Source organism: Symphodus melops, assembly GCF_947650265.1.
Source record: "Symphodus melops genome assembly, chromosome: 2".
Lineage (NCBI taxonomy): Eukaryota > Metazoa > Chordata > Actinopteri > Labriformes > Labridae > Symphodus > Symphodus melops.
This window is the reverse complement of record NC_136692.1, coordinates 16,714,361-16,729,226: the sequence shown is the minus strand read 5'-3', so window position 1 is coordinate 16,729,226 and position 14,866 is coordinate 16,714,361. Positions and strand designations below refer to the sequence as shown.

The window sequence follows — 14,866 nt, the reverse complement described above, 5'->3', positions numbered from 1 at the left end:
AAAAAAATTGTTCCAGATTTTAGAAAAATAATATATTTTTTTGCATTATAAATTCAAAGTTTGAACATTGAGAAGCAGGTAGAAATGTTGAGTATTAAGTCAAAATGTCAGTCAAAATTGTAAAATTAGAAAAAAAAATACTACTTCTTCCCTTTTCCCCCTTATGCAATACTTGAACATTCTGTATTCGATGTTCTTTGTGTGATTTATATTTTGCTTGACGGTAAATCAGCAAAAAACAAAACAAAACACATCCAATGTGACCACAGTGAATTTGCCAAAGAGAGAGAGCGAGTGGAGAACAGGAGTGAGTTCCTCAAGCTAAGGCGACAGCAGCAGATTGAGAGAGAGCTCAACGGATACCTGGAGTGGATCTGCAAAGCAGGTCAGTGCACACAGACTAACACATTACAGATACAAACTAACAGACACTGCTTGTTCACATTTATAAAAACGTGTAGAGAGGGAAAACTGAAACTATCCTCATGCAGCATGCTAACAATGTGTAACTTCTTTTCTTGCACAGAGGAGGTGATTTTGGCTGAGGATGGCACCACAGGAAACTTCGATGGTAACTTTTTCACTCTTCTATTAAATTGTATTATTGAACTGTTGTCTTACAGCTTGAGCATTCTGCAAATAAAAAACAAAACAAAAGAGTGATGCAAACCATTGCTAGATGTAATATCGTATTCACAATTACAGTTTTTACAAAAAGTAAAATGTATATATGATACATTTCTTGTTTCTATGGGGTTGAATAATGATACAGGACACGTTTTTGTGTGAGTGTAGGGCTGAGCACAATACATCTGCAAGTGACAGACTGTGGGAGAGAGAGAGAGAGGGAGAGAAAATAACATTTTCAAGACAGACAGACAAAGGTCTAATAATGTTTTCTTCATGCTAGGTTCAAGGCGAAGACCAACCCTCAAAACCAAAAACAACAAGACGGAGCTACTGAACCCTGAGGAGGGAGAGGACAACATGGGGGATGCATTAGGTAGGAAAACACAGGGATCCCGGTGAGCCTTCACTGTGATTTCACCATTGAGATTTTTGTTCAGAGCATTTCAGAGGCAGAGGGCGGTGGAAATAAGAAATAAGCATATGCAGTTCATTACAAGGCAGCAAGACTTATGAGTGCTTATTTAATTGATGGTTACCAGAAGAGTCAAAGGGAGCCATAGAATTTGTTAAAATGTATTTTGTGTTATTTCAGCTTTAAGCATTTAAGGGTCAGCCTTATATTTGATTGGTAAGTTTGGGTAATTGTGTAAAAGAATAGAAAAAAAGAATCTAACCCAAAAATTGTTCCTTTCATTTCACTTACCCTGCAGGTTTTGCGCGTTCCAGCATAAAGAGTGGAAAGGACGGATCCCACTGCAATACAAAGGAGCGGCGAATACGATTCCTTATCCGGAAAATAGTGAAGACACAAGCTTTCTATTGGACAGTGCTCTGCCTGGTGGGCCTTAACACCATGTGTGTGGCTGTGGTGCATTATGACCAGCCAGAGCTGCTCTCTGATTTCCTCTGTGAGTAAAAACGTATGCATGTTGTATGTAAAAAAAACAACAACTGTATATCCAGAATTTTTGGAACTCCAGGAAAACCAAGGACGTGACTTCACTGAAAATATAAAGTTAAAGATACAGTCCCTAATGTTTTAAAAAATAAAGCAGACTTGTACAAAAGCAATACCAATTGATTAACAATTATGGGCCTCTATATATATTATACATGTGTGGTGTTTTTTATGGGGGTAAAACTACACATCTCGGTAAATTATTAAATGGTATAAAAGTGGTGACTGTGTCTGCAGACACCCTGTCCTCTGTGTGTATTAACACGTTCTGCAGCATATAAACAAAGGATCATTTTTAATTTCCACCGACTGTCCCCACTTATACTGTATATAGTATCTAAAATATTGATGCATTTTTCCCTGCTCCCATTAAACAGCTCCTACCTTACCACAACAGGTCCTGTGCATGCAATGTCTGTAACTTTCCCATATTACTGTTTTGTTTTTAAGATAATGAAGCATCATTTAAAACACCCCCTCTTGATGGAGCACATACTGTATATAATTTTCTGGACTGTGTCCAGTGTCATTAGCATATGAAGCTGTAGCTGCCAATGGAGTCCATTCATCACCACTCTGTCATACACTGCTGGGCTCGCACTACTTGACTTTTACTTATCAAACTCTCTCTCTCTCTCTCTCTCTCTCTCTCTCTCTTCCTTTTCACTTATCTTCTCTTTTGTTTTTCCTTTACTTCTTCTTCTCCTTGTTTTTTGTCATCTCTCGCTTGCGTCTTTATTTACTGCTTTATTTACTACTACTTCTTTATCTCTCCCTGACCTTACTCACCGTCACTTTTATCCCACGACCCACACCACCCACCCCTGCCTTGTCTTTTCCTTTTGACTTCTCATCTGTTCCTCCACTCCTTTCTTCCTTTCCACTTCCTTTCATTCTTGTCTCCTTCCTTTCTCCTTTTCTACTCTCTGCCCCCCTCTTTATTCCTTCCTTCCTCACTCCTTCCCTTGCTACCTTGGATGCTACTCTCCTTCCTCTCCATTTCTGTTTCTTTCTATTTTTCCTCCCATCTTTCCTCCCTCTCCTTCTTCCACTTGTTTCCTTCTCTTTTCATCCTACCTTATTTCATTACTTCCTTCTCTGTCCTTTCTCACTACTACGTTTTCTCTCCACTCCCTCCTGCCTTTCCTTCTCTCATTCTTCTAACCCCTTCCTTTTCTCCCTACCTTCCTTCTCCTGTTTCGCCTTTTCTCCTCGATCAACTTTTCCTCTTGCTCTTTTGTCCCTCTGTCTTTTTTCTCCTTCTTGCTTTCCTTGCCTTCATTGCACTCTCATTTGTCCTTCCACTTATTCTCTTCCTCTTCTCTCTCCCAGTCTATGCAGAGTTTATCTTCCTTGGTTTGTTCATGTCTGAGATGCTGATCAAGATGTATGGTCTGGGCGTCCAGCCCTACTTCCACTCTTCATTCAACCGCTTCGACTGTGTGGTGAGCACTCACACACACACACACACACACACACACACACACACACACACCTACGTGCACAATCTTGAATCTGAGGTTTGGATGAAAAACACAGCACTCTCTTTAATCAACTGATGTGAGAAACACACTTTTCTCATGTTGCTCTGCGAAAAATGAACAACAGATTCAGACGCATCAATACATCTGCAATAACTGCATTAATTTCCAATGCTCACATTGTGGCCGAGACTTATTGATAGTTGTACTTATGTTATATGCTGACATACAGAACATGGTAAAGTGACACTATATAATGCTGTGTTCATTTAAATGGTAGCAGATTGAGTTTGAGACTCTAAATGGTTTTGGCTGTGGTGCACTGCAGTTTTTTGTTTGTTTAATGGATTCAAACTAATTATCAATCATCAAAAATGTACAAGGTCATGTTAACCTGTCACTTCATAAAGTTTGTGCTCAGGTGGTAAGTTCTGTTTAAAATTGAAGCCAATGCACAATTGCAAGACACTACAGCATGCTGAAAAAACTCAGGAAACCCCGATCTTGAACCTTCTCAGTATACTGTTAAAGCCAATAGGGCTCCTTTTAATAAACACCTCTGCTGCTAGTCAAGCATATAAACAAATCACACCGGAAATAAGTTGAAAGATTTATAGACTGCTTGACAGCTGCCTCTAACATGAGGGATGTTAATCTGTAGGGAGGTATATGAACTGTAATTCTGTATGGCTGGCAGTTCTACAAGTTATATGCCAGAATGTTTCTTTCGTGGTCAAAAATCCTTAAACAGATACAATACAATAAATCCATTATTAGTTTTCTTTTATGTTTTTGTTGTTGTTGTTGTTGTCAACTAACAGCAGGATTTATTGAAGATTTGATCCTCTGCTCATGCAGGTCATTGTGGGCAGTATCTTCGAGGTGGTGTGGGCCACTATCAAACCAGGAACATCATTTGGGATCAGTGTGTTACGAGCTCTGAGACTGCTCCGCATCTTCAAAGTTACCAAGTAAGTCAAACTCACTCTTGATTAAGTGCACACGTCCATAGGCTCGTGCACAAATGAGACGCTTGTTTTGACAATCAGTTGTCTTTTACCTGAACAGTTTTGTTGTTTTTTGAGTTTTACACTTCTTTAAATCTCACTCTAAAAAGACATTTTAATTGGATCTGGCTTCAATGTCTGTAACAATGCTGCTAATTTGAACGATTCTCAAAAGTGTTTTAATCTCTGGAGAGTTGATTTACTGTAAGCCTGGGACAATCCCTCAGGTGTTAACTGTACAAAAAGTTACAGCTGCTCAGCAAAGTAAGTACTTTTGTTTTAGGCCACACACATCATATGAAAATATAATGTCTACTGATTTATAATTGTGGGATAAAATTAAAATGGTTTTCCCGTTTAATTAACATATGCGCAACAAATCTCCTCTATGTTAATTTCCATTTTTTCACATATTCTCTCTCTTTATGTTTCTTTCCTCCTTTTTTCACCTGCTTTTGGCATATCCATTATTTAACGCTCCTCTTCCATCTCAGATACTGGGCTCCTCTTCGAAACCTGGTAGTTTCTCTGCTGAACTCCATGAAGTCCATCGTCAGTTTGCTCTTCCTCCTCTTTCTCTTCATCGTGGTCTTTGCCTTGTTGGGGATGCAGCTGTTTGGAGGACAGTCAGTATCAACAGTTTTCTGTATCAGCTCTTTATTTATTGTCTCTACTTTTGTATGTGACTGTTCATTTTCCCCTCTCTGACTCTTAGATTCAACTTTGAGGACGGGACACCTCCGACTAATTTTGACACTTTTGCAGCAGCTATCATGACAGTGTTTCAGGTAGGATAGAAACACAGAAATGTGTTATGGTAAAAGGTAATTAACCTTCACTTATTTGACAACGGTTTAAAAATATCCTCTCCTTTAAATGCTATAGCTTCTTCTCAGTGCAGAGATTTATAGTCTTTAAAATCTTCTATGATCACTTTTTACAAACCTAACTGCAACAGCAACATTTTGGACATCACGCTTCAAGCCTTGAATCAGTTTTTTTTTTTGAGTTTCTTTGGGAATTTGTGCTGTTTCAGACAAGAGGGCATTTGTAAGGTCAGGCGTTGATGTTAGACGAGAGAGCCTCTCTCCCTATCTGCCTTCTGAATCCTCCCAAAAGTGTTCAGAGAGGTTGAGGTCAGGCCCCAGTTCATAGAATCATATCTGAGTTTAGTATTCTGTAGTTGTGAAACACAAGTTCTCAATAACTATTGAGGATGTCCACATTGTTCCTGGGGTATCTAGAATAGACCAGAGCAGAAAATGCAATGGGTAGAAATCTAAAGTTAATAAACTCTACTTTGTTTATTAAAAAACACAAGCAAAATATTATTTTTTAAACCAGACTGTAATTGAATATGTTAAATATATTTAAAATATTCAGTTAAAAATTCTAGGTTGTAAAATCTGACCTTTTGCAAATGAATTACTCTATTTTCAAACTGTAAGCACCCTTGTTCACACTTGTGTACATCTTCAGAACAGATGAAGCCTGTTTTTAACATTCACTGATGGATGAGGACGGCTTTGTAAAGGAATGTTTGTGCTGACATATATGGCGTCTGAATGACTCAGGAGCCTGCAGTTAGTTGTTATTATTCCTTGGACGATTTAAATACATTTTCCTCATTTTTTAGGCATAAGAGACATGTGAAGGGTGATAAATACGAATAGAATCATTTTTTGAATTTCTTAGGCATAAGGAAAATTGCAGAATGAAGCAATGTTTTCCAGCAGTCCACAGATTTAAAGCACAAGTAAGAAAAAAAAAAAATGAAATTGCAAACATAATCCTCATCACTGAATTAATGAGTAATACTAAGAGTGTAAATTACTGCAGACTGAAGACACAAGTCATAGCTTTCACAGGATATACACCAATACATTCATGACAATTTACAGCGTTCTAAGTCCCAAATACATCAAAGTAGTGCGCTGTTATCCTTGACCTCCTTGACCTACTGTATGTAAGAGATTCTCCTTCACCTCCTGTAGATCCTGACAGGAGAGGACTGGAACGCAGTGATGTATGACGGCATCAAGTCCCAGGGAGGAGTCAATGACAAAGGGATGATCTTCTCCATCTTCTTCATCGTCCTCACACTCTTTGGCAACTGTATCCTACCCCCAACATTTACAAAATGTCAACACAAATTTACAATATGCACAAATGTGATGTGAATATAAAATATAACATGTTCACATACCCCTACGTAAGGGGTTTGCGTTGAATCAAGTCAGATATAGATAATGTCCGTTTGTAAAGTCTCTCTTTTCTTCCTCTTTCCTGTATCTGAAACTCAACACCTCTCCTCTTGAGAAACCGTCCTTTCTTTTTGTCTTTGCATCAATGTTTCTTCTTAACTTTTGCTACCAAGACACACTGTTGAACGTCTTCTTGGCCATCGCCGTCGACAATCTGGCAAACGCTCAGGAGCTCACAAAGGTACATGATCAAACCACAAGACATATTTTGTATAACTTTTTTTTAATCATAATTCAGAAAAATAAGTGACTAACATGAGAAATGTTTTTAACTGTAGTGGTAGACACTGAAATAATCCATAAAACACTGAACATACCAGGATGTTTAACTTTGATTGTCTTAGAATTTTGTCAACATTTGTTTAACAGTTTTTGATTAATAAACTACCTGATTCATTTGAAATCGCATAAGTGTGTTGACATCTCAAACTGAATCATCCATGTGAAATGGTTTTCTGTACCTGCAATAGGACGAGGAAGAACAAGAGGAAGCAGCCAATCAGAAAACAGCTATGCAGAAAGCTAAAGAAGTTGCAGAAGTCAGCCCACTGTCAGCAGCAAACCTGTCTATTGCAGCGTGAGTACACATTAGAATTAACAGGGTACACAACAAACATACAAAAAAATGCTAACACAATTATATCAAGTATCAGTTTATGTTGTCTTATTATTTCCTTTTATCCTCTCAAAATTTCTATTGTTTTTAAAGGTGCCATAACAACAAAGTAATTGAACACAATTAGAAAAATAAGCACCTGTTAATCACCGGAAAACATACAGACATTCAAACACTGATGTGAAAAATTATCTCTTACATACAAACTTCTTTTTTCCCTATTCTTTGATAGAATTCCACACACTGTTTCTTTCTTTCACTGCCTCTGTTAACACCTTTGATTGGCAGGCATTCATATACACGTGATTTGCACACTCACACACACCACCACACTCTCCCTCTTCTCATCCTCTGTAATCTAAGCATGATGCAGTGATTGTTCTGAGAGTGAAAGGAACAGATTCAGGGCTTTGTGAAGTAAAAAAGAGCGAGAGGCGGACAGTCTGTAAAATCTGCTCTTGTCAGCAGAAATTCTGACAATAGGACACATCAAATGATTCTCTATTTGAAGTCACTGGACTCTTCTGTCGCTGTGGTGAAGGGTTCGGCTAGATTAGAAGTCATTGGTGGGTTTTTTGTGATAGTGTAGTTATGATTGTCGGTATTATACTATATTGACGAACATTTAAATTAAGTGTTAGCATTGATATGCAACATTTGTTCTTGAATTATGTTCTAATTTGATAATACTAAACAGCCATGTTGGGGGCGTATGTAAAATAATGTATACATAAGATAAGATTATTAACAATAAGAACATACAGTTATTTTTTTAATCATTCAATGATTTTTAAAAAAAAGGAGAAGATGATGTGAATGAGCTACATAAATACTCTATGTCTTGAGCTGCAACTAAGCTAACATAGCAAGAAATAGCAGGTTATGCTAGCTTGCTGGAGTTTCAGCGTGTTGCTCCATTCCATTCCAGTGTCTCAAGAAATATGTTTGTCGAGACCGTGTCTCTGCTATGGCTTTTGCTCACAACTGTAGAAGTTTGTAATTACAACATTGTTTTTGTTGTAAATATAATCTTCCAGGATTGTTTTTTATGGTTGGTGACGTACCTGAATGTCCTTTCTGTGATTTACGTTAACAAGGGAACTTTAACTGCTGTCGATTGACCATAGTTTCCTCTTTTAAAATGGTTTAAAATACTTTTAATCCTGAGTTTTTGTAAAAAAAAACAAAAAACATTATGATAAGGTCACGCTTAAGTTTTTCCCTGTCAAAATAGTGACTAAACACACGCTTTTGATTGGCATTTTTTACCGTAATCTGTGAGCGCTGTATACCTGTTACTAGAAAATATCAGCCATAATGAATATGAAAAACTGTCATCCCTAACAGCTTCCTCCTTCCTCCACAATTTCCCTTTTCTTTCCTTTCTTTGCTTTATAAAACCTTTCTTCCTTTACTGTCTTTATTAATCCCTCATATTCAACCTTCTTATCACAACTCGTCCACACCCTATAACAGTAAGGAGCAGCAGAAGAACCACGTCAAGGGTAACATGTCGGTGTGGGAGCAGAGAACGAGTGAGATCCGGCGACAGAACCTGATGACGAGCCGGGAGGCTCTCTACAACGAGCTGGAGCAGGAAGACTGGAAGGTGGGAGGGGAGGGAGATGAGGTGAGAATTCCTTCCTCCAAGTCACTAATATACACATATATATGCAGTTTACTCCTGATATATATGATGAATATTTGCGGTGTGTTTAAAATGTTGTCATTTATTTTTATCACTTAAAGGAACATTATCACCCATCTTCACTTATACCACTTACACTCATTTCAGATCAGCTCTTGGATGTCAGTGTCAAGGTATACTTGTCAAGTTTATAAACTAGTTATAAAAATAAAAGGGACTTCATTCACATGTATAGTTTGAGAAAATAAAATATATGTACTATATACAAACTATGATGATAATCAGTCACATGCCTAAAGGGTAGTGTTGCAGACACGGGTTGCTCCATGGGTTGCTGGCTTTTTCAGACTTTATTTATCTATTGGTCATTAGTTTGTCTATTTTTTATGAATAGACATTTGAAAAAGAAAGAAAAAACATAAAATATTTCAAAGGGAAACTGAACATTAGCTTGAAATCTGGTACCCTGACCTAAAACTTGTCACGTTGCTGCAGTAATGTTTAAGTGCATTAAAAGTTGTGTAAGAGCACTGCAATAAAGTTTAAACTAGTGGCTCAGTTGATGTCTTCTTTTCAACCTTGTGTAAAGTAACTCTTTAATAAAATGATATGTAATGCCCAGTGAGTAACAGAGGAAACCCTGTACTAACACAAAGGCATTATGTGGTTTTTATCACAGTGTATTCTGGGTCATGCTGCACTTCACGTAGGTTTGTTTCCAGGGTCTAATGTCTCTTTAAGGAAGTGAAAAAGTGGTGTTATTGCGCTAGCCACTGCTATATGGGACGGCTTGAAGCTGCGTGCTTGAAGGCAATGCATTATTAAAGTGGGGCATGCAGAGAAATTCAGAGCTGTGTACCCAAAGAAAGCAGAGGACCAAAAACTGGAGCGGTATGAAGTAACACACTTCAAAAACAAGAAGATGATTAGGAGTAGACTGGATATGGCTTGGCAAACGGCAAACGCACAGCTGGAGACTTTTTTGGGGGATATAGTGTTGGCAATTTTATATGAAATTGCTCACACAGAGTTTAAAAGGTGGAATGTTTGCCCAGCTGTGTATATTTGTGGCTCAGAAGGAATCTCTTTGGGGAGTTTATACAGGGATTACATATGCTGGGTTTATTCTGGGTGAAGTTTGACATAAACTACACGAATGGAGCCCAAAGTTGGCTTTTTGCCGACTTTGACGCAAACTTTTACCTTAACAATAACTGCAGTTTTTAAAAATGTCCTTTTCTTTAATAAAGGGGCAGCCTATAAACTAGTTTAAAATGCAAAATCAAACAAATAATGTCTCATTCAATGCATTGTCCAGGTCTACATCAGTGCTTCTTAATATTACTGCCATTTGAATAAAAGAGGGTCATTTAAACCATCAACATCTCAGGAGTTAAAAAAACAATATTTCATATCTGAAAGATACACGTGGACTTTTGTTTGTGGTGTGTTTTTAGCCAAATTAGAAAGAAAATAACAACAATTGGTAATGTGAAACATACAAACTAAATTAGTATTTCAAATGTTGATTTAAAGCTCCTGTGGACAGATCGTATCTTTTACCCGCATCATCTTTGTTTCTTATCTGCTGCGGCAAAAAACGATCTAAAACCAAACTGTTGTCGTAGAGACAAGATGTACGTGCAGCGCTTTTCATCTCAAATAAAAGCTTCATATGCTCCCGAGCGCACAGCCAGGGGGCTTTTGTAGTTTATATTTTGTTCTGCTATCCTGCTGCTGTAACACTGTAAATTTCTCCGCTCTTGAGATGAATAAAGGTTTATCTTATTTTATCTTATCTTATGAAGGCATATGTACAATATCAGCCAGCTTCTCAACCATCTAAGAACTCCACACTGGACCTTTAAGGTCAATCATCGAGTATTTGAGTATTATTGAAGTTAAAGATTTGGTTAAAGGTTAATGTTATTTGGCCTTTCAGGTTGAGTTCATCCCAATAACCAGCAGAAATACTTTTTTTTGGCAATTGTTTTTCAGATACGTTTTCAAGTCTGTTCAGGGTTTGAGATAAAACTGAAGTCAAAAAGGATTATTTTTGGATGTAAAAGGAAGGATATTTCCTGAAACAGTATAATATACTTTTCATTTGAAGCCAATAACCAAGGCAAGACGGTGTTTGCTGATAGATAAATTAATTAAATCATTATTAAAAATAATTAAAACAGGTGGAGATGAGGGCCTCCGTTTCAAAACCAAACTTTAACTCAAATTAGAATTAGATAGCACATTTTGGTTGGTTTCTTTGTTGGGCCCCCTAAGATGTATCTGAATTTTGAAGTACCTTAGACTCATCCATTGTGCCCCACTGTGATCCCACCCCAGGTGCCATTTCCACGGCAAGGACGTGGTGATATGAAGACCCACCTTGACCGACCACTGGTGGTCAACCCACAAGACAACCGCAACAACAACACCAACAAAACACAGCCAGGTGAGCTGCCTCTAGACCAGGAGTACCAGCGCCAGGATATTGACCACAACCGTCGAGCAGCCCACCACTACCACCACCACCGCCATCACCATCAGAGAGCCGCTGGGACAAACGTTGGCGAAGGGGTCCAGACAGAGACCCACATGGAGCATGGTTTAAGCTGCACGTCTTTAGGTAATGTTGAGGGCCAGCAGGGAGAGGAGAGACACAGCCACAAGAGCCATCGCGGCCACCGGCACAGAAACCGGGAAGGCCGGGAGGCTCGCAGCGTGTCACCTCACCACCAGAGCACCGGGGGAGAGTGGAAGCATGAACACAGAAGGTCCAGGCAGCACCGCAGGGCAGCCAAGGAGGGGGAGGAGGGCAGGAGGCACAGATCTAAGGGAACAGAGGGCGAGGCGGATAAAGGTGAGGAAGGAGAGGGACGGAAGATGAGACGGCACCGCCAAAGGAGCCATGAGAAGAGCAGAGGGCATCGCAGCAGAATGTAAGTAAAAGAAGGGTTTATTTTCTGTGTGTGTGTCTCAAATTACAACCTTTGTATCAGTGAAGGACTTGGAAGAAACTCAGGCAAGGAACCTTTCTGCTTAGTCTACAGCTAGAGTCAAGACTTACTTAACCTAAGCAAACACATGGAGACAGCAGTGTAAAAACCAGTGGTGTCCTAATTTGTTTTCTTGCAGGCCAAATTTGATGTGTTAGAATCGGTTGCCGGCCACAGGGTGTTTTTTTTATATATATATATATTTTGAATAATATTTGAAGGCACTTTTTTGTATTTTGACCTCTTCAAAAATAACGTAAATACACAATAACTAATTGCAGTGGAGAAACTATAGTGTTGTATTTTTTTTTTAAACCATAAGGCTTTGTAGATCATAATCAAAAGGTTCACAAAAGTTCCCTTTTAATAAAACAACGTTAAATACATTTATTTTTTTGTACTTATTTTTCTGTTGTTTTTGTTGTTCACATTTGTTTTTTCTATTTTTCTCAGAAACAATCCTGTTATTTGGTATTTTTTTGTTAAGGCTTTCTGTATTTAGCTCAGGTTTTTAAATGGTTAAACAACAGTCTGCTTGTTTGCAAAAAATATGCATTTTCGTTGTTAACAAAAAGTGTGGAAAAGCTGTTTAAAAAAAGAAAGAAAAATATTTACATTGTACTGAACATTTATTATTCAATCCTCGCTAACATTAAAAAGAATACATTACAAAATATGCCAATCTGAATGAAGCCTCGGGCCAAAATCTTCAGATTCTTCAAATGAAGTCGAGGGCCACAAAAAATCCCCTCAAGGGACAGTAGTGGCCCCTGGGCCGCACTTTGGGCACCCTGATCTAGACTGAACCAAAACAAAGACCAGACTAATCTGACATAACAGGACACACCTAAGATAGCAATTATGAAAATCAGATATCTTCAAATATTGTGTCCTTAGTAATACGCCGGCAAAGAAGCCTACTATAGATCAATGTTTTTCAGAGGATGGGGGTCTAGTCCCCTTTCTACAACTGCAATAGCTAAGGATAATGAAACTAAATATATATTACCTCTGTGTGACCTGTCTCATCACTGTGCATTGATTGAAGTAAAGATACCAATCGATATGCAATGATGAGGCTGGCCACATAGAGGTTATGTGTATTCAGCTACATTACCATTAGCTGTTGCGGCTCACATTTAAATACTCCTGCTACAGAGGGAGGAGTGTATCACATCATAGTAATGGAGCTATAAATCAGATAACGCACCGGCAATTTAGGGATATCCCCTCAATGTGGCCTTGACCAGTCTTTGAAATATAATCCTGAGTGCCCATATACTGACACTGTCTGAGTAGAAACAGAGACTTTGAAATGTTTAAAGACTGCTTCTGAGATGGAGAATTATGTTAAGTACTACAAAACTGGTGCCAACTAAGGGCACTTTGGGCTGCCTTTTTTCTTAGACGCTTGGTTGCTCGTCAGAAATTGGTTGCACCTAAAATTTTGTCTGGGATTAGGCCACATGGATGCATTCAAATGTTTTCAGTAACTCAGGATGCTTACCAGATTTAGTTTCTCTATGTGTTATTCATAAGGAAATTTCAACACTTCCATTAATCACAATGCTTTCTTGACTTGCATAATCTTTTAGTTCTGGCCAGACAGATTTGACTGATATGAAACATTGGAAGATATTCAAAGAAAGTACATTCTATTGACCAAAAATTACAATATAGCCTCTCACAGACTTATTTCTAAAAGTTCAAAGGGTTCACAGTGTAGTTGTGTTTGTGTTTGTACTAATGGTACAGAAAACGGTGCACTTCTTGTGACATATGGTATCACATCTGGTGTTTTTTGAAAGATTATTCCCTTCTATTACTTAACCCCATTTCATGCTTATCCATGTGCCGTTTCCTCTGCCACTGATTTCTCCTTTTTCTATCTGTCTTCTCTTCCTCTTTTCCTTCCCCTCCACCATCAGGGAGAACCACGGCACCTGTCCCAGCCTCTCCACCACGAGACCCATACAGCAGTACAATGAGGATCTGGACAACTTCCGCAACAACAGCAAGCTGGCCATCGCCTACGAGCACCCATACACCCTCCCACCAGATCACCCTGACCATCCCGACCATGTCAACAACCTGCTGAACTGCCGTGACGCTGACACCCACACCCTGCTCCACAGCATGGACAGCCTGATCCTAACCAGCATGGCCAAACCCGAGTACACTAAGATAGACATGCCCCCAGTCTATCCATACCCCTCAACCAACGCCATCCTGCAAGGTGAGGGTGATGGTAATAATTTAGTAGTAGTAGTAGGTTTACTGCAATCTTGTCCTACCTAAAGAGTATATTTAGAAAATGGTTGCAGTTGTTGGGACATTAGCCATTCTTATCTGAATTATTGTTTCTCAGTGCTGCAAAAATAGGCATAAAATCAAAACAAATTCCTTTGTCTGTCCTAATTGCATTAAAGAGTTGCACCTTAGTCCCTTCATTTGGTAAATTCCAAATTAATTGTGAAGTGAATCACCAAAATGTAAGTGTTTGACTGATAAAATGTAATTGATAAGGAACAAAGGATTCAAGTTAAGTTAATATTCACAGCAGTACTTTCATTGTTGTTTTTTAATTCCCAATTAATGCAATGACTTCTTAAAAAAAGCAGTAGCTGAAAATGACCAAGCGGGTCATAAAGGACTAAAGGGATGATATAAAGCCTAATGTTCCTCTACAGTTCTCTGGACTATCTAAGAAATTCAGATCCGTTTTTACCAAGCGGTTCAGTTCGGTTCGGTCAGCACGCCTGTTGTGGCGTGTCCATAGACTGAAGCCAGGAAAGATTCTCAAATTACAGACCCGTACTGTCCTACTTTTTGGGACCCTTCTGTTGGTGTGCCAAGAATATCGATCCGACCTAAAAAGGTGGAGCTAAACACTGCCGTCACGCAGTTTCATAGCTGACGCAGCTATCGGCATCTGCCTACCAAATAGGCCACGGTTGGCTGTGAAAACACAAACAGGATTAGGCTTAGCCGATCTAAACTGTACCAAACTGTTCTGATCCACACCGGACCACTTAGTGGAAACGGAGCTGCTCCTCAGCATTGTGTCACACACATTCCACTTGTCACTGATCACATCTCCTGTTTCACAGCATGTGGAGCTGTAGTTTAACAGTATAATAGGTCTATCTGACTTAAAACCGTGCACACAAAGTGAATAAGTATGCAAGATGTGCCCTCTACTGCTCAAGGTAAGCTATTAAATGTTTTTACCTGTTAGGCAGGTTTAACATGCTCTTATGTTCACA

The 14,866-nt window shown here is 38.8% G+C and overlaps 1 protein-coding gene across 1 annotated transcript in view; it reads left to right on the top strand.

The window, feature by feature from the left end:
- The window catches only part of cacna1ab (calcium channel, voltage-dependent, P/Q type, alpha 1A subunit, b), a 136,974-nt gene that overhangs the window by 60,426 nt on the left and 61,682 nt on the right, over window positions 1-14,866 (top strand). The window contains exons 8-21 of the mRNA XM_079336713.1: window positions 270-385; window positions 527-571; window positions 911-1,003; window positions 1,341-1,538; window positions 2,921-3,033; window positions 3,928-4,040; window positions 4,571-4,702; window positions 4,792-4,864; window positions 6,071-6,191; window positions 6,454-6,521; window positions 6,811-6,917; window positions 8,433-8,565; window positions 10,948-11,543; window positions 13,529-13,836. Of these exons, the coding sequence (XP_079192839.1) occupies window positions 270-385; window positions 527-571; window positions 911-1,003; window positions 1,341-1,538; window positions 2,921-3,033; window positions 3,928-4,040; window positions 4,571-4,702; window positions 4,792-4,864; window positions 6,071-6,191; window positions 6,454-6,521; window positions 6,811-6,917; window positions 8,433-8,565; window positions 10,948-11,543; window positions 13,529-13,836 (2,216 nt within the window). The remainder of the gene's footprint in view (window positions 1-269; window positions 386-526; window positions 572-910; window positions 1,004-1,340; window positions 1,539-2,920; window positions 3,034-3,927; window positions 4,041-4,570; window positions 4,703-4,791; window positions 4,865-6,070; window positions 6,192-6,453; window positions 6,522-6,810; window positions 6,918-8,432; window positions 8,566-10,947; window positions 11,544-13,528; window positions 13,837-14,866) is intronic.